This window comes from Lissotriton helveticus, chromosome 8 (genome assembly GCF_964261635.1).
Source record: "Lissotriton helveticus chromosome 8, aLisHel1.1, whole genome shotgun sequence".
In the NCBI taxonomy this organism is placed as follows: domain Eukaryota; kingdom Metazoa; phylum Chordata; class Amphibia; order Caudata; family Salamandridae; genus Lissotriton; species Lissotriton helveticus.
Window position 1 is genome coordinate 1,570,356,227 of NC_136069.1, and position 22,121 is coordinate 1,570,378,347.

General features: G+C 45.1%; 1 protein-coding gene across 1 annotated transcript in view; it reads left to right on the forward strand.

The window, feature by feature from the left end:
- The window catches only part of XRRA1 (X-ray radiation resistance associated 1), a 299,935-nt gene that overhangs the window by 205,567 nt on the left and 72,247 nt on the right, over window positions 1–22,121 (forward strand). Inside the window, exon 10 of the mRNA XM_078658576.1 lies at window positions 9,513–9,562. Coding sequence (XP_078514702.1) covers window positions 9,513–9,562 — 50 coding nt within the window. The remainder of the gene's footprint in view (window positions 1–9,512; window positions 9,563–22,121) is intronic.

Genomic DNA, 22,121 nt, shown 5'->3' on the forward strand with positions numbered 1-22,121 from the left:
TCTCCATAAGCCGCCGCCGCTGCCTCTGCTCTCCGCTTGCCGACAGAAACCTGCCGGCCTCACGCTCTCGCTCGATCGAGGTCCGCTACGGCCTTGAAATTATTACACCCTCGCACACCTTAGCTCACACGGGTTAGCGAGCTTACAAATCACCGCATTCCATCGCTATTCCGCCGTGATTCCTCTCTTTACTCGCTGCAGCACGCCGTCAAGGACCGGCACTCCCGACCAGTCGCTCTAGCTGGCCGCCATGTTCCCCCTAACCACGCCCCCGAGTGCTGGCCACCACGCCCCCGAGTGCTGGCCTACATAACATCAGTTTCGTCACATGAGGACACATTGATTTTTGTTAGGCAAGGGGAGATTAAGTGATTTTCCCAGAATCACAGGATGTTGAGCACCGTTGCTGAGACTCGAACCTGGTTCCCCAGCTTCGACGTCGACCGATCTAGCCGTAAAGCTATATCATCACCCCTATTCCTATTGGTCCTAATTCTCGAAACCAAGATGGAGAATTCTGAAGAGAGGGCACCTCAGTTCCTGGCCACCCTAGGGGTGTGCCAAGCCAAGGTGGACACTTCTACTCTGCTTACTAATTTTCCCGCCTGTCCCGCTGCCAAAAAGTGGGGCTAGGACAGGGGAGCAGGTATCGCAACTCGTTGAAGCTGCCCAGTCAGCATAACACAAGTTGAGAGCCTTTGAGGCTCACCACCAAGTGCTGCTGTGCTGCAAGTGGGGGTGAAGCACCTCCACCCAGAGCAGTCTTTATTTCTGACCACTGAGAGCACAAAGGCTGTCACCCCATGAGGTCAGAAACATGTCCGGTACTGGCTGGCTGGCAGAGACTAGTCAGCCAATACACTAGAAGCTGGTTGTTTTTCAGGGGGCATCTCTAAGATGCCCACTGTGTGCCTGTTATAATAAATCCAACACTGGCATCAGTGTGGGTTTATTTTGCTGAGGAGTTTGATACCAAATTCCTTAGCATTCAGGAAAGCCATCATGAAGCAGTGGCGTTTGTAATGAGAAACTCCCAACCCATGTACTCAAATGGCTTCACTGCACTTAAAATGTCTGTAAATGGGCACAGACACTGAAGGGGTATATTGCTCATTCAGCTATGTCTCACCTGTGGTATAGTGCACCCCACCTTAGGGCTGAGAGGCCTGCTAGAGGGGTGACTTGCCTATTCCACAGGCAGTGGTAGGTAGGCATTGCACACAGGGATGTCTGCCATGTTGACCTTTAAGTTTTGTCTGCACCAAAACACACAGTCTGCAATGGCAGTGTGTATATGTTAGGTGTGGGGTCTCTGAGGGTGGAACAATACATGCTGCATCCCTCAGAGGCCTTCTCTGCACAAGAGGCCCTTGGTACAAGTGGTACTTTTTACAAGAGACTTACATGTGGGCCAGAAGTGGACCAATTGTGAAAACAAAGGTAGAGTTTGGGGAAGAACACAGGCCCTGGGACCTTGATTGGCAGTGACCCAGGGTATACTCAGTCAAAGTGCATGAGAAATCTGGCAAAAAGTGTGTGGGGGGGTGTTACTGCAACAGAAACATACTTTCCTACAGTGTACTTATGAAAAGTTTTTTTTAAATTCTACCTGAATGAATGACCTGCGCCTTTTTACATCTGTCTTCACTCTCTCAGTTCGTATGTCTTGCTTGCAATGGTGCTTCCTTCATGTGTGTTTTCGTTTTTGTTGATTTCCTAATTTTTTAAGCAGGCTTTCCTCACCTCTGGTACATGTCTGCCTCCCTTTGTGCTATAAGTGGTCATCTGGTCTCCCCTCTCCGGTATGAAAATCATGAGTTTGGGTGAATTTGTGATTTCACATATGATAGTTCAAGTTCTTCATCAGCCATGAGAAATTCAAATATGATTGACAGAACTTGCACATTCACTTGGTCACGATTTACCAGCTAAGCTACCTCTCAATTGTAACTCTTCAGTTCCCCTTGACACAGGCACTGATATCTGAAAAACTGCTGAAGGATCTACACCAAACCAAAAATAAATGCTTTCTGAGTGAAGTTCTACTTTCACGACAACTGTGGGGAAAATCCGTTGCACGTTTTTGCTGTAGGAGAGAGCAAAACGTACTATAGGAGTTAAAATGGAAAAAGCATAATTTTTAACGTCCGCTCCTCCTCCCCTCTTCAACGTTTTTCTCCTGGCAAAATGTAGCTTGTCCCCAAAGGTGGGCCAAATTTCATGCAGGCTGCCAAATGACGCCAAAGCTATAGGTAAACCAGTGGACGAAATATTTTATGTATAATTGTTCCTGTTGTGTTTTTCTACCCTCTTTTGTGATTTGTTGAGGAGATCCTGATTTTTTGATGCTCATTTGCAGTTTTTTCTCTTTAGTTTAGCATGTTTCGTTTGCTTCATAATTATTGCTCTTTGGCTATGTTTATATCCTCTGACTGGTGAACACAGTGGCCAAAGGTAGTTTTGGTTCATGCCCAATGGAGAATGAAGGGGCCCAACTGAGTTGCAAAGGCCTTTCACTTTGACAATATTTCTCAAGCATCCAGCAGGTTTTTCATATTTTTTTTTTAGTTGAAAAGAGTTTTACTAGGTTGAAGTAAATACAAATAGAATAACGCATCCAAGTTAAGAAAGAGGTTAATAAGAGAAGGGGGGGAGAAGGGAAAGGTAAATATACAGTGTCATAAGGAAACATTTTCAAAATCCACCTCGAATAATAAGTATAGCATTAGTACAGTACATGATTATTAATAATTACAACTTTGCAAGATTATATTGATGCAATTAGTTGTAAAAATACAACATGAACATCAAGGGGGGTTAGAAATCTCATCTCTAATGGGTTGATGGTAAAGTGAGGATTTAACATGACTAATAATAACATTTGTAACAGGGCTCCATAAAAAAGAATATTTAATGGTAAGTGAAATAGAGTGAATATATGCTGTTACAAGTCTATGATTGTAACAAACTGCATATCACCAGGCTTGTAAAGGCAATTTAGAAAAATCTTTCCACTTTTTAGTGAGTTGTAGAAATGCTACTGCCAATAAAAGGTCAACATTCTTTATGCAAGCTGTAACATGTTCCCAATTAGTAGATGAACTACCTATGAAGATGTTAGTAAATGACAGGGGTACACAGTTTTTAAAGATGGTGTTATTTGATTCCATGCTTGTGTCCAGACTGAGTGTACAAACTTGAATGTGAAAAGCATATGTTTTAGATCTACTTGTTGTAATAACCATTACCAGCATCTATCCGGGTAAATGCAATGCAGAGATACAGGATAAAAGAGAAGCTTATTGTAAATATAGAATATCGTCTGAATATTGCGGCTCTGGAGGAAGACCTTATATTTTCCAAAATTCGTCTCCAAAAGGAAACAGTGCAAACGGTTTCCAAATAATTCTCCCATGCTAATTCAATATCTTATTTAGGTCTGTCAGTGAAGATATGGCATAAGACACGATATATCAGAAGCTTTGGGATTATTGTGCAGAAGGTTTCCTAAGAGAGAAGAAGATATAGGAAGTTGTGTTGGGATGGAAGCAAGCTTACTAATGGCTTCTAATATAATGGATTTAAAAAAATGTAATTTATATTGAAAAGATGATGTAACCTAAAAAATAGGTTTAGCTTGAGAAAGTATAAGGAAAGAAAAATAATGAAGAGTTGTTTTCCAACAGATCGGTCGGTTATTATATAGTATGGAAGTATTGTACCAAATGAGGGAGTTTAAGAAAGAGGGAACATCTAAAGGGTCATATATTTGCACAGGTTTAATAGATAACAACGGTATTTAAAAATGGATAAGTATAAAATGTGAGGTTTTGCCTAGCGTTGCAGCGCATGCGCTGCCATCTCAGTGAGATCTATTGTGAATAAGGACTTTCAGAAGGGGGCTTGAAGCCCCGCCCCTCATTTTCATTGGAAGGCGTCATCGTTTATGGTAAACGGTGGCCTTCCATTGAAAATGAGGCTTCTTTGTTACCGCCCTTTCGCCTTTTGGGACGGCCCATCCGGACTGGCTCGCCTGCTTTGCGGCTGTTGCGAAGCAATTTCTTATCTTAGGAGTCGTGTTAGATAAAGAAGCCGTGAGATCCAGTCCGAATGGGTCGACCCAAAAGCATGCAGGGCGGTAACAAACAAGCACTGTTTGGAGAGCGTGTTTTTATATATCTTCCAGGTTTATTTAAAATCAGAACACGGAAGTGCGCCGAAATCTCTATATAAATTATGCATTATACCGACATCTCTAAACTTTGAAGAGAACTAACGGCTCATTGCAGGCTTGGTTCATTATTTGTAAGTGAGTCCATTTGTTCCTCGGAGAAGTCTGTCCTCCACGCAGCCGTTTCTACACAGACAAGAGTTGTGCCACTTGCCCAAGCCCTAAATTCCAAGTGAGGGATGGGAAATGCAATGTTAATCCGCTATGCTCAGGTCCCATTTCGCTTCTTTAGCTTGCCAGGAGGACTGTCTGGATGAAGGTTTGGTATAGCTGTACCAGAAAGGACCGCATGGTAGTGTTTCGAAAAGAATGAGGCTTCTGACTGTAATGTGTTCTTTGAAAGCTGCTTGACAGAAGGTGCTGCGGATTGGCTGAGCAGTACGTTTGCACGCACACGTAACTCAAGCCCCATGGACCAGCAAGAGAGTGCTCCGGGAACCCTGTGCGGGGTTCTTTATCGATAACCACCTCCTCGGGGTCTGCGTGCGCACTTAAGAAGTTACAGAAGTGGGGTAATTGAAATGAGATGTGGGGAGATAGGGAAAACTTCCCTGGATTACTTCAGTTCTTGTAAACACTTCCTTAGCGATGTCCGGGCCCCCGATTAAAAAGGCGTGTGTAATCTGGAGCCTGCACACACAGGGTTCGAGGGCATTTGGTCATAAATGAAAATTTAATTTGTTGTCATTCATCTGATCGTCCCGTGGAGCAGCAGCGTACACATGCCTGAGTCAGTCACGCCACTGCACTGCACTGCAGATGACCCTTTCAAGTATAATATATGGGATACTGCCGCATTGAACATTGAAGGAGCTCTGTAACATGGAGCCGCTGCTGACACGGCACTGCTGACACACCGCTGCCGACACACCGCTGCCGACACACCGCTGCCGACACACCGCTGCCGACACATCACTGCTGGCACACAACTGCTGACACATCGCTGCTGACACATCGCTGCTGACAACCCACTGCTGACAACCCACTGCTGACAACCCACTGCTGACACATTGCTGCTGACATATCACTGCTGACATATCACTGCTGACGCCTCTGCTAACACACCACTGCTGACACACCACTGCTGACACACCACTGCTGACACACCACTGCTGACACACCGCTGCTGACACACCGCTGCTGACACACCGCTGCTGACACATTGCTGCTTTTTTTTATTTTTTTTATGAAACAACAGCGGTCCATGCAAAAAGAATTATATATGAAACAATGAATATAGACGGAATCAATTCTATATTTAGAGCGACATGTCCAGCCGGACAGAGGTCTTCAATTTTTTACTCAATTGAAAGTTTCATACAGAAGGAATACCTTCGACAAATCACCAGTGTGGGCCACACGCCTGTACCCAGACACAATCAGATCAATACAGAAGGTTGACAGAAAACAAACACAGGGCTTTTCAAGGCAAAAGCAGCGATTTCTGTAAAAAAATTTGAGTGTACAGAAATATCAAGTAAGCACCATTACATATAACATATAGATCAAGTTTTTGTAGAAGGTACACAACAAGTCGACGGCGTTTCGGTCCCACTACTTAGTTATGGGGACCATCATCAGGACATTTAGTAATTGCCTTTAGCATTATAAGCCTCTAATGCAGGGGTTGGATTAACCCGGTCTGTGCGTGCAGAGGCTGAAGAATCGGTAGCCTGGGGAAGCAACCCAGAGTCGGGCGCAATTTGGATGAGGCCACGCTTCAATGATTAAAATCCGCGGTACCAGGTGTGAACCGGGTCAGTCGGTAGTGCGATCTGTTTCCTGTTTCCTGCTGACACATTGCTGCTGACACATCATTGCTGACACACACATGTTGCTGCTGACACACTGCTGCTGACACACCGCTGCTGACACCATTGCTGACACACCGCTGCTGACACGCCGCTGCTGACACACTGCTGCTGACACGCCGCTGCTGACACGCCGCTGCTGACACGCCGCTGCTGACACGCCGCTGCTGACACGCCGCTGCTGACACGCTGCTGCTGACACACCACTGCTGCTACACCACTGCTTCTACACCACTGCTGACACACCGCTGCTGACACACCGCTGCTGACACGACGCTGCTTACACATCACTGCGGACACAACGCTGCTTACACATCTCTGCTGACACGCCGCTGCTGACACGCCTCTGCTGACACACCAGACACCACTGCTGACACACCAATGCTTACACACCGCTGCTGACACGCCGCTGCTGACACACCACTGCTGACAGTCCACTACTGACAGTCCACGACTGACACATCACTGCTGACCCGCTGCTTCTGACATGACGCTGCTGACACGCCGCTGCTGACACGCCGCTGCTGACACACCGCTGCTAACACGCCGCTGCTGACACACCACTGCTGACAATTAGATGCTGACACTTAGCTGCTGACACTTAGCTGCTGACACTTAGCTGCTGACACTTAGCTGCTGACACTTAGCTGCTGACACTTCGTTGCTGACACATCGCTACAGACACAGCACTGCTGACACACAGCTGCTAACACATCGCTGCTGACGCCGCTGCTGACACACCACTGCTGATACTTCACTGCTGACCCCTTCTGTCCACCCCACTGCTGACACGCCAACGTTGTGCACCTCACTGCTTACACGCCACTGCTGTTCACTTCACTGCTGACACACCACTGCTGACATGCCACTGCTGGCACACCCCTGCTGTGCACTTCACTACTGTGCACTTCACTGTTGATACACCACTGCTGACACACCACTGCTGACACACCACTGCTGACACACCACTGCTGACACACCACTGCTGCTGACACGCCACTGCTCCTGACATGCCACTGCTGCTGACACGCCACTGCTGCTGACACGCCACTGCTGACACGCCACTGCTGACACACCACTGCTGACACACCACAGCTGTGCGCCCTAGTGAGGAAGGCAGAATTGAATGCAGCCAAATTTGGAAGCGGTGGGCATGCACAGCACAGACCCATCCCATCTGAAGGAGTCAGGGCAAGAAGGAGGGTGCAAGAAGCTCCCAGCACAGCTACGATAGGAGGAACATTAGACAGGTGCATGAAAAACCAAGATTTGATCCCAAAAAGTCACGTGGGCGGGGAATAAGAAGGTGGGTGCAACTAAAAGAAGTGGAGTAGGAGGAGACAAGAGCTCTGATGTAAAGAAACAACTAGCTCCGTAGAGCACTTGGACGACAAGGGGTGCTACCAGGTGGACGAGGCTTTACAGAGCAGATTAAGGCTGCTCGGCCCTCACTAAGGATGGTCGCAGGTGCAGGTAGAAGTGATGTTTGGCAAGGATTGTAGGGGGAGAGGACATGGGAGAGTTACACGAATATAACAAGCATTGAAAATGCAATAGGTCTCTCCTTTGATTAAGTTAAAAGCCATTTGCTTTGTTAATGGTATTGTATAGCAAAGCAAATGGCTTTAACTTAGTGAAAGGCGAGACCTATTGCACTTTTAATGCTGGTTTAGACAAAGCCAGAGATATTCATGAAAAGCAAATGGAGAAAGAAAATACTTTTCCAATTGCGCCCATAAATGGTAGTATTTATTGTACTCTTGGATCTAGTGAATAGATTGATTTAATGTGAAGGCTGAATGATAATTCCTGAAATCAGGAAAATTAATACCGCCATCAGATTTAGAGTGCTTTAATTTTGTTAGAGAGAAACTTTTGTTCTTTAAGAAAGAGGTACGTTTAGAATTGAATTGTGTAAAACATTTCTTTGGAATGGAAAGGGGGATGTTAGAAATAGTATAGAGAACGAAAGTGACTATCCTCATTATTGACCCCACCAAGAAAGATGCAACGGGTGCCAGCGGTTGACTAGGGTAGTAACCTTAAGTTTACACTCCTCCAAGCTCAAAAAAAGAGAGGTTTATAGCAAAGGTGTGAACCCTAGCCCTAAGTATTTAAGTTTGGAACTAGCCCGGAAGAAATAAGTGTTTGAAAAGTGATGTCTGAATGTGAATTCATTTAAGTGCAAGATTTTGCACTTGTCGTGATTGAGTTTATAGTCTGAGATGAGAGAGTATGAGGAGAACTCTTGGAATAAGGCAGGAAGTGAGGAATAGGGTTCAGATATAAATAAAAGAATATCATCTGCATAGATGCTGTTTTAATTTGTTGAATATTTCAAGAGAAACCTTCTATAATGGGGTTGTGCCTAATTCTGGATAGGAAACGTTCAAGAGCCAGGTTAAAGAGAAAAGGTGACAGATGACAGCCATGGCAAACTCTGCCCAAAGGGAAATAAGAACAGGTTTGTCCATTAGCAAAAATGACTGCTTGGTGGGATGAATAGAGGAGGGCAATAGGCAAATGATTTTTGGTCCGAACCATTTGAATGTATGAAAAATAAATTACCAATTCACAGGATCAAAGGCTTTCTCAGCGTCCAGTGTGATAGCTGCTAAAGGGTAACATGATTGTGATATGTTAAGGAATGCATGAATGCCTCTAGAATGAAGTACCGCCGAGGGCATGAAGTAAGACTGCCACTGCGAGTAGAATACTCCTACCACTCCGCGGAGATCTAGCGGGACACCGCCACCTTCGTTGGGCGCAAGCCACGCCCACGTTTTTATATTGTTTTATTGTTGAGTGGGCTACGCTGACCTATTTGTTTGGTAGACTTGTGTGCGTCATAGGAATTCTGCACGCCAATCAGTGTCGGAAAGGGTTTATTGATAAAAAGGAAAAATAAATAATCTGTGAATCACAGGTCCATCTGGTTAGACTTTCCCTTAGCAACAGTTAGTGGAGCAAGCTTGAAGACAGAAGACAAGACACACATTTCTACACTAGGTTACACAAGTTTTGAGTTAGGTCGCATGTCTATTTCTTACTCTAAGCACTTACAAGTGCCTGGTGTGAGAGCATGGGATTGAGAAAGGAGAGCCTTCAAATAATTGCAGATAAGTAACCGTTTCGACTGACCGTCACGTGCAGCTTTTGACGCCTTGGAAGCCATGATGCAAGAGCGGCTCCACATCAGTGGTGGGCACTCCCCTACAATGTTAGAATGAGTAAGAAATCATGGCTGAATCAGGATATAGTTACATATAAACCTAATTTGAGTACTTATGGTTCTACACTTTCACCTGCATGTTCAATATTGTTTTCCATCTTTTCATTCAGTCATATATTTCATGAGTATTTTCTACATATCAGTCCATACAGTTATTTTAGTCCAAATATTAGTGGACAAAACTGCTTATACAAAAATGATAGTAACCAAGTAACACAAACCTTTTTTTCTATTACAGAGGTAGTGTTCACCTCCAATCCCAAGCCACCAGAGGACATTTCATTGCTGGTAAGATTGCAGTTTTGTCATGCGTCATGTTGTTATGGAAACATACATTTAACTGGTAGGTAGAGGAGGTCTGATTGTCCTTAGCCCAGATTACAAGTTCAGTGGAGCTGAATTCCTGCCCACTGCTTCATCCCCTTCTAAGGCATGTGGGGAGCATGCAATACTCTCCCCTTTAAGGAACGTCCTTTTCATCACCCTCCCACTCGCCCTAAACACTTCTTCCACCCCTACCATTACCAGCACACCGTCTCACATTTACCTACTCATTGCAGCAGGTGGTAAAGGTGAGCATTAATACCCAGGCCAAAAGGAATCCCGTGTAGAATAACACCTGATAATACCATGTCCACAGAGTTATTCCACAGGTATTAACTTTTTCTGGTGGATTTACTGCAAGGTACTGATGTTTACGGGTGTGGAGTTTCCTTCCCGCCAGTAGCATACAACTTGTAATCTGGAGCTTGGTATGCAGGTTCCTTTGCACATTACCTACCATAAAATCCTCCTCAGATTTATATACTTTGAAATTCTTCTTGATAAATGAGAAGGACCCTAGAACAGCTCTATATAGATTTTCATGTTGCAGCACTGCTTTGCTGGCAACACAGTATTTAAGTAGTACCCTGTTACTGACCCTCCCTGAATAAAGCCCAAGCATTCCTGTGAGGGTCCCGAAAAGGATAAAAAATCTGCATCGCTCTTTGGTGAAGGAGAAGGTGACTTTTTCAAGATATGAAAATATGGAGTTAATTCTCCACATCATCATCTTCATGCCAGGAGTTCTCCTTTTCATTATTATCATTAATCTTTTTGGTTAAATAGTCTCTCCCTTGACATTAGGTGCTGGAATTTTACTTTGAGACACTATTACTCACTGTTGTATTCACTGAAGAACTGACCTCGTAAAAGAGTCGTAGACTTCAAGATTCAGCACACTCGATCTTCTATTTCTAAAATTACTCGAGAATGGTCTTGACATCAATAGCTTAGTCAATGGATTGTCATTGCTGTAAGGAGATGTCATGAGGAGTACCTCTAGCGAAAGCTACCTGAGATGTCACGGGTACCCCCAGCTAAATTGCCCATGTGACACATGTGAACATGTTCAAATAAACAGTGCAACGTTCAGTGTTCTGATCCCACACACAATATGTGCACAAAATGACTGTCTTCCTTATTTACATGGCTTTTTTCATAAACAAATGTATTGTTTTCATTAAAAACTATAACTGTAATTACAGTGCAATCACAGGAATTAATCAGAGAAAGAATTACATCAAAACCCATTGTATAATCCATTCATTAAATTATAATGATACCACCATTTCCCCCTAATTATGTGGTGCTGATGTGGGCATCCTCTAGCTTTGTAAATAGGCTGTTCCATTTTTGCACACCAGTCCATTACTGCTTGCCTTTCAGTCATTTGTTGTCTTTATATCAGATGCAAAGGTGTGCGAATAGCGTACCTGCTTGCCATAACTTTTTAGTAGTAAGGCATGTAGCATGAAAATATTTTAGTTGTATAAGGCACGCCAGCGAGGAGATTGCAAGTTTACATGGGGCCATTTTACAATCCCTCCAATCCCTCTCACCCAAAGGACCCACCCAGGTCTCCCAACGCTCCTTGAGTGCCAGAAAGAAATTAAAGGTTTTAATAACTAAGGATCTGTAGATATGTGATAACCCTCCTCTCCCCAACTGGCCCATGATAACTTTGGCTTCAAGCAGGCAATATTCCGCCAGTTCAGTCAGAGAGGATTGGTGGCAGGGCATTGCATGCCAGAGCTGCAAATACTAAACATTGGGGGGCATATTTGTGAGCCCCTTGCAACGCTGAAGTGTCACTTTTGTGATGCTCCGGCGAAGCAAACTACAAAATCATATTTATGAGGTCTTGCAAAGCCACTTTGTGTGGCTTTCGAAGGCCTCATAAATATGGAGTAAGGCAAGGCAGCACAAATCACTGGGTTGCCTTACACTGCGCTAGGGAAGCATTCCATGGGCGTTGCGTTGGGTGTTCCCACGCAACACCCAGGAAGTTTGATGCTTCCCCAGATTTACAAAACCATGTAAACTTGGGGATGCGCCAAAAATTTGTGCCGCACTAGGGGAGGCACAATGAGAAAAAAATTACTTTATTTCTCCTCATTTATTTTCCCTTTCCATGTGTGCTGCATTCTACATTCAGGAATTGTTTTTGTTCAGAAAGGTGCCCCATCCGTCACGAAAACAATCCTGTTGACACCACAGACACCCTTGTACCATGGGTGAAGGGTGCCTGCGTTGGCGCGAGGCTCGTAAAATGGCACCAGGCATAGGGAAGGGACAGGAATGCACTGTATTGGATAAATACAGCACATTCTTGCTCTTTCACTTTGGCATAGTGCAAAACCCTGTAATTGAGCCCCTGAGTTCTATGAAGATCAAATTCTGATTGAAGGTCCTGAAACGATGTTTGAGCGCTGTCAAGTGTCACCCTAGGAAGCTGGCTCTGTATATACTATACTAAAGTTAGTGACGGCCATCACGGTCAAACACGGAAGCTGGTGATACGAGCCTTTTCTAGCACGCTACAAGAATACATGACTTACAGGTAGAAGGATCAAGATTTTGAGATTTGAGATCTGGTACTAAAGGTGCATAGGATACTGAGGCATGTACACAGCTGAGGAAGATTATCCCCTGATGAAGGAACTGTCACAAGTTCCGAAATGCATTGGGCACGAGCAATGAACAGTGAATTAATTTACACAGATGATTTTTATTGTTTTTGCCTTTTGTACATGTATGTGAAAAATACTAGGATTGTATGATTTATTCATTGTTACATGACAATGTAATTTTTTTTCTGTTTTGATGAAAAATTAATTTCATGAATTACACAAAAAATGAGTTGAAAAAATAGTGAAATAAATAAAACTACAGATTGATTAAATTGATTGTTTATTTCGTGGTGTTTCACACCAAGTGAAGAGTGCGCAACAAATTCAAGCCACTGTGCTTGTGATAACTAGACACAGGGATGTGTGCCATGTCAACACTTCACTTTTCTCTGCACCAAAGCACGCAGCCTGCAATGACAGTGTGTGGGTGTTAAGGTACAGGGTCTCTAAGGTTGCCACAATAGGTTCTGCAGCCCTTAGAGGCTTTCCCTGTTCACAGTGGTACCTTACACAAGGAGCTTACTGTGGCCAGAGATGTGCCAATTGTGGATAAAAGGTACCGTTTTAGGAAAGAACACAGGCCTCGGTAACCTGATTGGCAGGGACCCAGGGCACATCAAGTCGCATCAGATGTCAGGCAAAAAGTGAGGAAGTAACCTGCAAAAAGGGGGACTTTCCTACATTGCCTAGTTTCCAAATTCAAATAAGGTCCCATCACTCAAACCCTTCCATTCGGGCACGATGGTGAAGCCAATTTCCTTGCCAAAGGGTCTTTCGGTCCCATCTGAACCAGCGCAGAATTGATCGTCCGTCCCCCCCTCCCTCCCTCTCCTCCCGCACCCCCAGGCGGACCACTCTGGTCGACTCTGTGAGTGAGTAGGGTTAGTGGTCTCATATAACTGTTCTTGTATGTTGTCAGCTAGTCAGAGAGATTTCAGTTTGAAATGCTGGATATTCCCACTCACCATATAGCCATTCATTCAACATCAGAATTTGTGAAGCCCAGTAATATAGGCGAAGATCTGGTATGCCCATACTTCCATCATAAGTGGACTGTATACACTTAATAAATGCAGTCGGCAGAGCTTGATCTGCCCATTAAAAAGAACATACCCTGGTCATTTGGTCTCTGAACCAGTTTTGGCCAAAAATTAATGTAAGCTTTTGTAGCACGTATAGGAACATCTATGTATATGTATATGTATATGTATGTCTTTCTCGACAACAATGGGAGAGGTAGGGAAGGTCAGAGACACTCTCTCAATCCCCAGTTCAATACAAATAAACAAGAAAAGAGAGGTCAGAACAATCTCTCAAAACCACAAGAGATGGAGTCACTCCAAGGTTCACACACCCACTTTGGGTGGTAAAGAAAGCCCTCACACACCGACCTAGTCAGTGTCATGCTTCATCATCGGGGCCCACCAAAAAGGCCGAGTGCCTCTTTGGTGTGCTGCGACGCCAGAAAGACTGCGGAGCTGGTTTGTGTAGGGAGGGCGTGTTATCAAATAAGGTGAAAATTTTAATAGTGCCTAGAATGGGTATCAAAAATAAATTTTAATAAGTGATCCCTAAGGCACAGAACAAAGAGTATTTATGTGTCTGAATTTAGCTGCCAAGGTATAAGGATTGGTTAAATTCAGAAAATACTAATATTAATCTCAGTCAACATGTTTCTGCCATATGGGTGGTTTTATTTACCAAGGCATTCGTCAGGACTAAACCCCGGCGGTATGGGCTCTCTAATCACCCACCCTAACCTGGGGACGTGAAAGTGAAAATTAAAAAGGTGAAAAAGTGCTTAAAAAAGGGAAGAGCGTGATGCTCATTCCAAAAATACTCCAAAAATGTTTTAGGAGTGTTACAGCACTTTAAAATAGGGCGCTACTCGCACCATGGGTCTCGGGAGGGGGGGTGGAGCGACCTGGCACATCGCCCTCAGCGCTCTCAACCCGCCGTTAACCTAGCTGTGGCCTCAATACCGGACCCCGAGTGCTGTAACACTCCTAAAAAAAATTGGGAGTATTTTTGGAATGAGCATCACGCTCTTCCATTTTTTAAGCACTTTTTCACCTTTTTAATTTTCACTTTCACGTCCCCAGGTTAGGGTGGGTGATTAGAGAGCCCATACTGCCGGGGTTTAGTCCTGACGAATGCCTTGGTAAATAAAACCACCCATATGGCAGAAACATGTTGACTGAGATTAATATTAGTATTTTCTGAATTTAACCAATCCTTATACCTTGGCAGCTAAATTCAGACACATAAATACTCTTTGTTCTGTGCCTTAGGGGTCACTTATTAAAATTTATTTTTGATACCCATTCTAGGCACTATTAAAATTTTCACCTTATTTGATAACACGCCCTCCCTACACAAACCAGCTCCGCAGTCTTTCTGGCGTCGCAGCACACCAAAGAGCCACTCGGCCTTTTTGGTGGGGCCCGATGATGAAGCATGACACTGACTAGGTCGGTGTGTGAGGGCTTTCTTTACCACCCAAAGTGGGTGTGTGAACCTTGGAGTGACTCCATCTCTTGTGGTTTTGAGAGATTGTTCTGACCTCTCTTTTCTTGTTTATTTGTTATGTATATGTATGCTCAAGTAGTCGAAACTAAATCTGTGTATTGGGAGGCAGGACTGCCATTCTGTTATCTCCCCGTCTACCTTAAGTGGGACCAGGAGAGACAAAAACATTTTCAAATTGTGCCAGCATCAGAGCACTGGGATCCCTGAGCTTTTAAAGTTGTGCTAGGGATATGTGCATCCTATGGATGCAATGCTGTGTGCTTCAGTGGGGAATACATCCACATTGGTCTGGGTGGACCAATGAAGTAATCATCTGCAGGAGCCTGTTGGTCATGACTTTGGTATAGGTCTTGACTTCTGCATTTAAGAGGGAGATGAGGTGATCTGAAATAGGGAACATCCAGGTTTATGAATAATAACAGTTGTAGCCCAATCCAAGTTGAAGGGAATAAAGCCCTTTCCTGTGGCAATAAGTGAGACAAGAGGACTGACTTGAATTTATTGTAACATTCAGTGGCAAACGCATCTGGTCCCAATATTTTACCAAGTGTCTTGTTTTTGAGACCTGCCTCAATTTCTTCCAGCATATTAAGCTGCTCCGAGCCTTTCTATGTGGCGCACCCAGTGTCATCAAAAGAAGACCTTCGGTAAGAGGGGAGGAACACTCAAGTGCAGAGTGCTCTTACTTCTTATATATGGTTTGGTAATAAGAAGCAAAGGACAATATAATCTCGATTGCTGTGTTTATCTGCTTACTGCTAGTTTTAACAGTGAAGGAATGCAGTTTTCTAAGATTTGTTCTGTCCATTCACCTGTTGGAGGTGATCCATTGGTGAGCCTCCTGCATTCACAAGGAAGCCTTATCGGTCTCTAATTGACGGCAGGTCTTCTTTTCATGTTTGATGTGATATACATGTTCAAGTGCAAGAATCCTGCTCCTTAGTGCTGTTATTTTTGGGTTTTTCCCACTCATTCTTTTTAAGGAATGATTTTGCCATATCACGCATGACAGCTTACCCTGCCTCCCAGAGTGTACCCAGGGAGTCCTCTGTGACCGTGGGAGTCCCTATCATATTCATGATGGGGGAATGGGCTGAGATTCCCCGAGGTAGAATATTTGCTGCTGTCGTGCACAATATGTCTGCAGCTGGAAGGCACCGTATTTCAATTTGAGACATAGTTTTATGCCCAGCTGACATGTGAGTGTATTCCCTAGCGTGGGGGTGCCACACACAATATACATCGCATAGCCCCAGGGAGCACATCCACTCAGCCAGCACAGATGACCCCTGGTATTTTTTTTACCTGGTCCCAGTTGATTTCACTGTTGAATTGAGGATGGCTATGAAGTCTTCCCCTGTAATGGTCATCCCTGGGGGTAGCCCCAGGATGATTAGTCTAAGAACATGAGTGGTTTTGGATAGATGTGATGGGACATATGCACTGAGCAGGTTCTACTGTCTCCCTTCTAGACAGCCCTCCATCTCTAATAACCTGTGAGACAACTAAGGGGAAGATTTTGTGTAATGGGAGTGACCTGTAGTGTTACCACATTATCCAAATCTACCCATGAAGGAGCCTTGTTAGCCCTGAAGCTTATTTTCCTGCAAAGCAATGCAATTGGAAAGTGGTGTCTAGCATACTAGAGAACCACCCCTATCTTGATGCGATCTAGAAGGGTGTGCATAGGAGCTTAATCAACTGCGAAAGCAAGTGCGCTCACAGGCGCTAGGACTACATGCAACATGAGTAACGAGGATAGTCTCACACCAAACCCACCATTAGTGGTGTAGCTCAGAGAGTAAAAGTGATGGAGCAAGCATTGTAGATGGAATCAAAGTATGTACAACTGTTGACCGACTGGTCTGCAGCCCCCAATCCCTCACAACTTTCCCTTTGAACACAATTCCATCTCTGAAGCATCTATCACCCTCACAATTCCCATGGTACAACTCAGTGGACAATTGAGAATAGAAAGAAGAGCCTCCCCGAACTGTTACATTGTGTAAAGGATACCACGTTGCTGGATTGAAGGTTTAGTACAGGGTTGTAAGTAATAGTAGAAAAAGTAATAGTCTGCCCATTTGATTGTTTATTATTTAAAATGTTTAGTACAGGGACGACTCATTCTGCTCCTTTGGGAGTTGCACCCTCTGAGTTGGGTCTTTGGGATCCTGAGAGGTTCTGCATCGAAGATGTCTGCACTCAGTCCTCAATTCACAGACGGCTGCCATCACTTTTCTGGTGAGCCATGGGGAGAGCCTCGGCCCTGACGCTACCTTATCTGTCTTTTCGGCTTAACCATGTTGCCATGGTTTTCATTGTGTGAAGGAGGCCTCTCTGGAGGAGGGGGGGGGGGTTGTGTTTCAGTACTTACCACTCTGTCTGCCAATTCCGTGCAAGCTCAGGAAATTAAAACATGAAGGGACAAGAGTTAAATATCACTTTCAGACTGTCTGGGGACATAAGCATGTGTTTAAGGTTCTTCAACCTCAATTTCTGTTTAACTACATCAAAAGACTTCCTCTGCTTTTGAACTTGACAAGTGTAGTCAGGGAAGAACATGGCACAGGCAGATCCGAGGATGAGATTTTTGACACTTCCTGCATGCTTGAAGATCGCGTGTATATTCCTGAATTTCATCGCATTGGCAATAATAGGGTGCGGAGATGCAGCCAGTGGAGGATGCTGCATCATTGTCCTATAGGCCCTCTCAAGCACAAAGCAAGCTGACAGTTTGTCTGGCAACAACCAAGAAGTGATCCAAGTTTCTAGAAACCTCTCAGGGGACGGCCCTTCCACCTCGTCCGGAAAACCAATGGAATATAGTTTAATCTGCCGAGCCATATTATCAGCATCTTCAGCTTGCTTCTTCTATGGTTTTAGACATTATGGCGAGGCGTGATACGTAAGATTGCAGCTCTGTAACTCCATCTTCCAGTTCCAAAGTGCGCCCTTCTGTTCAGACATCCTATTATATTGTGCAAGTCTTGCTGGAGGAGCGATATTTCCGCTCCCACCTCCCCTATTCTTGTTTCCAGAGCTGCCTGTGAGGCTTTTTTTGCCTGTAGTCTGCTATCAGTGTCCAGTTAGTCAGGGAGCCTCTGCCCCTGTGGTTCCTCTGCAGTCAGTCTGAAAGCCTACACCGGTAGAGAGGTACGTTTATCAATCTTGGTTTAAGCTTGTGAGGCGGGGGCTGGACTCTTCCCATGTTTCCTGCCCCAATAAGCACATGTTGTGGTTGCCCGAGGTTGTCCAGTGGTTGCCCAGTGGAAGAGGTGTGGCGCAGCAGCCAGGGTGCCTGACTCCGGACCACAGGGTTCATGGTTCGATCCCCGGCTCCGGTGGCAGGTTAGCCCAGCACCATGTGACTCTAGGATATAGCTGGCTTAATGTTCCCTACGGGCCCAGCGCCGGGACACCTCCCCAGAGGTAGCTGTGCGCTTTACAAATACTGGCATTTACATTTACATGTATACATTTCCAAGTTACAGAGCTAGACACCAACACTTCATGAAAGAGACTGAGGGTAGGATCCCTGGATCTTCGGACAGTGTTCTGTCAGCTCAAGAATAATTGAAATGGCTAAACAGGCAAAGTGCAGATAGTGCCCAGCACTGGCTATTCCAACTGGTAATGGTCCTGGTTCGGGAACTGGGCGTGACAGGGCACAGCAACAACCCAGTCCAAAGAGCCTTTGATGTTCTCGCGGCATCGTCCAAGTTAGGCACTACAGTTCCTCAGGCTGTTGTGGGGACTCTGGACATCCAACCACCATCATCTGGGCTGCAAGGGCCAACTGGGTGTGGACCAGCCAGCAGTTACTGTTGGATTCTGCTTGTCCCCAGCCAATAGCGCAAACTTAGCTTAAACATGGGGACTCTTTGCCTCAGCCTGCTTATACATAGGCGTCCGGCAAGCACTGCAAGCAAGAGCAGCTGGGCATAGGCTCTTGCCCTTGTCTTGTCTGATGGTCTCTTTATCATGGGAGGTGGAAAAAGGAAGAGAAGGCTGGTTACTCACGCAGTGCCCTGTATATTAAGGCTGCGACAATAGAATTTCTTATTCTCTATAAAAAAGAATTTTGCAATCCTTGACTGTTTAGCAACATAAATAAAACATTATTATATTTCATAGTAACCCAGAAAGGTGCAAAGCAGAATGCCATCTAGTAATAAGATACTACTATGACTGGAAGCAGCATTGAATCCAAGCTGCAAAACCTCAGCTGGTAACAACGTGCATTCATTAACATTGCCAGTCAAAACTCTACCCATTAAGACAATATGGTGCTGTGTCTTGGCAATCCATTAATGTTGCAGGACAGTCCTAGGTGAAATTTTCGAAATGAAAAGTGAGAAAAAATAAACTTTCTACAATAACAGAAAAAACAAAAGTTAGAATACCAAAAGTCAGAAGAAACCAGGGAAACCAACATATTCAAAAGTACCAAAAATGTCCATGGATTACATGCTCACCTCTGTTAGCATTGATTTTATACATAATGTTAACATAAGAACTTAGAAAATTAGAAACCGAGGAAATGGTCTGACTGCTTAACTAAAATCACCTATGATGGGATTGGTTTAGAGAATGTCAATTGTTTCGCAGCACGACAATCAGATTGCCCTGTTATTTCAGCAAAACAGTTTTGCTGTTCTCATAAAAAGCTAATTATATAACGGGATGTAAATGTAAAATGTTCATGTAGGGCTGTCTACGAGTATCTTTTTTGATCAGTAAAAATATGCACTTCCAATCCACAAAGTAGCTGTGAATATGGGAGACGGTAAATTGTATGCCACCTTTGAGAACTGGCTTCCTAGTCATCACCCCTTTTTGTTAACAAAACATGTATAAAAAGCTTGTGGTGCAAATCGGTGTAAGTCAAAGGCTGCACATAACTATCACTCCTCTTTAACTCACTTTGATTGCCTGAAGAAGGGGCAATATTTTCTAGTAACCATGGTGCCACTTCGCACTGAACAGATATGTGAAAAGGTGACAGGTGTCAAAGTAGAAGAGACCCAGTAGGAGGATTAGCCTGAAGGTACAACTAAATCTCCTAGGCAAGCGAAGATGGCGTTTTGAAGCTGAGTAGCCGACAAAAGAAAGGCTTGCGCTGAACTTCCTAAAACTAAGCAGAGCAGCACTTGGCAAGAAAAGCCCGGAGTGCCTTGGTCCAAGAAAAGAATAATCCAAAAATGACTAAAGAAAAATAAAAAATCTGAGACATAAAGATTATCTGAGGGCTCATCATGAATTGGACTTCGAATGCGTTATTACGCATCCAACTAGAAACCTGCCCTTGGAGAAGAAGCATTGGTCTCAGAAAAAATACAGATCTCTGCCTTGATTGGGCAAATAACTGAATGAATCCTTTGTAAATGATAAAAAAAAAGGGCAGTTTTTGAAATGGATACACAAGTTCGGTACTGCCTCTTCCTGGCAATCTAACAAAGTGCTAGAACTCACTATGGCTGACACGTGGCAAGGCTCCCTCGCGTAACTCTATCCTTTAGTGGGCTTGCTCCTTCCACAGTGCAGCACCGTTTGGTAGCTGCTCCTGTCCCCATCTGCTGATGACCTGGAGGTCAGGAGTTTGAGCTCTTCCCCCACCTGCAGGCGCCTGCCTGCGCCTCATCCCTGGTGGTCCAGTGGTAGAGAGTCACCGCTCTGCTGCTTGACTGCCCTTCTTCTTTTTCTGTCTCTCTTTCTGCATTTCTCTCTCTCTTTTTATTTCTGCCTTTGGCTTGTTTTCTTTTCTTTTCCATTTTTCTCCTGTTTTTTCTCCCTCGTCGCCCCTGTGATCTCCCGTGGCACCGCCCCCTCCAGTGTCCCTTTTCACTCCTGCATTTTCTTGCCTCCCAGTTGTCCAGCAACCCCCACAGCACTACTAAACGGCAACTGCTGCATGGTGAAAGTGCAGTCCACTATCCTTTAGTGGACTTGCTCCTTCCACAGTGCAGAACTATCTGGTAGCTGCTGCTGTTCCCATCTGCTGGTGCTAACCCAGAGGTCAGGAGTTCAAGGCCCTCCTCCACCTGCCGGCTACTGCCTGCGCCTCATCCTGGTGGTCCAGTGGTAGAGTGTCACTGCTCTGCTGCTTACTGCCCTTCTGTCTCTATTTCTGCCTTTTCTGTCTCTTTCTGTATTTCTGTCTCTTTTTATTTCTGCCTCTGCCTTTGACTTGTTTTCTTTCCTTTTCCTTTTTCCTCCTGTTTTTGTCCCTCATCGCCCCTGCTGCTGCGATTCCCCCACGGCCGGCCCACCTAAAGTGTCCCTTCCCGCTCCGTGTTTCGCAGCTTCCCAGCTGTCCAGCCCCGTCCCTCTTCCTTCCCCACCACCAGTACTGCTTAATGGCAGCTGCTGCGCAGTGAAAGCGCAGTCCACTATCTGTTAGTGAACTCGCTCCTTCCCCGTCACAGCTGGATGAAGGCTACTGAAGAACTTCTTGTCAACTTCCTCAGCACAACCACTCCACCAACAAACGCCAGCACCATAGCACGCAACCTCCACCGTTGGATCTCCAACTGCGCTGGCACCGCTCAAGAAAAGACCAGGCACACAATACTCCAAGAATGCCAGCTGGTTCACTCCTGACCTCCACGAGTCCAGACGCAGCTGCAGACAACTCGCAAAGAGATGGAGGAACAAAACCCCAAAAACTCACGCAACCTCCAAATCCGCCATCTACGCACTCCACCTCCTCCTCAAAACCACAAAGATATCGGCCCTCCAAGATTGAATCAACGCCAATGAACACAACTGCAAAAAACTCTTTGCCATTGTCAAGGAGTTTGCCGGGCCCAGCGGCAAGACCACTAGCGGTCCTCTCTCCCAAGACCTCTGTAACAAACTCAGCACCTTTTTCCATCACAAGATCAGGAAGATCTATAACAGCTTAGAAACCCTAGACTCGGCCACTACGCCCACCACCATTGCACACAACCACACTGCACCCCAACAGACCATGCTCTGCTGGACCCCACTCATAACGCACTACACACTCAAGACCATGAAGAGCACCTACGTAGGAGCTCCAACAGATTCTTGTTCGTACCACATCTTCCACAGTGCAGCTGCCACCATCGCCCTCCAGCTTTGCTGCACCATCAACTGCTCCATTGAAACTTCCACCTTCTTAGACGACTGGAAACATGCTGAGATCCACCCCCTTTTGAAGAAGCTGTCCTCAGACCCAACAAACTCAAGAACTTCAGACCCATCGCCCTCCTCCCCTTCCCAGCCAAGGTCATCGAGAAGGCCATCAGCGCCTACATTTCCGAGTTCATCGAAGTGAACCACCACATACCAATGATTTGAGAAAAAGGAAAAAACGCATAACACACACCAAAAATAGT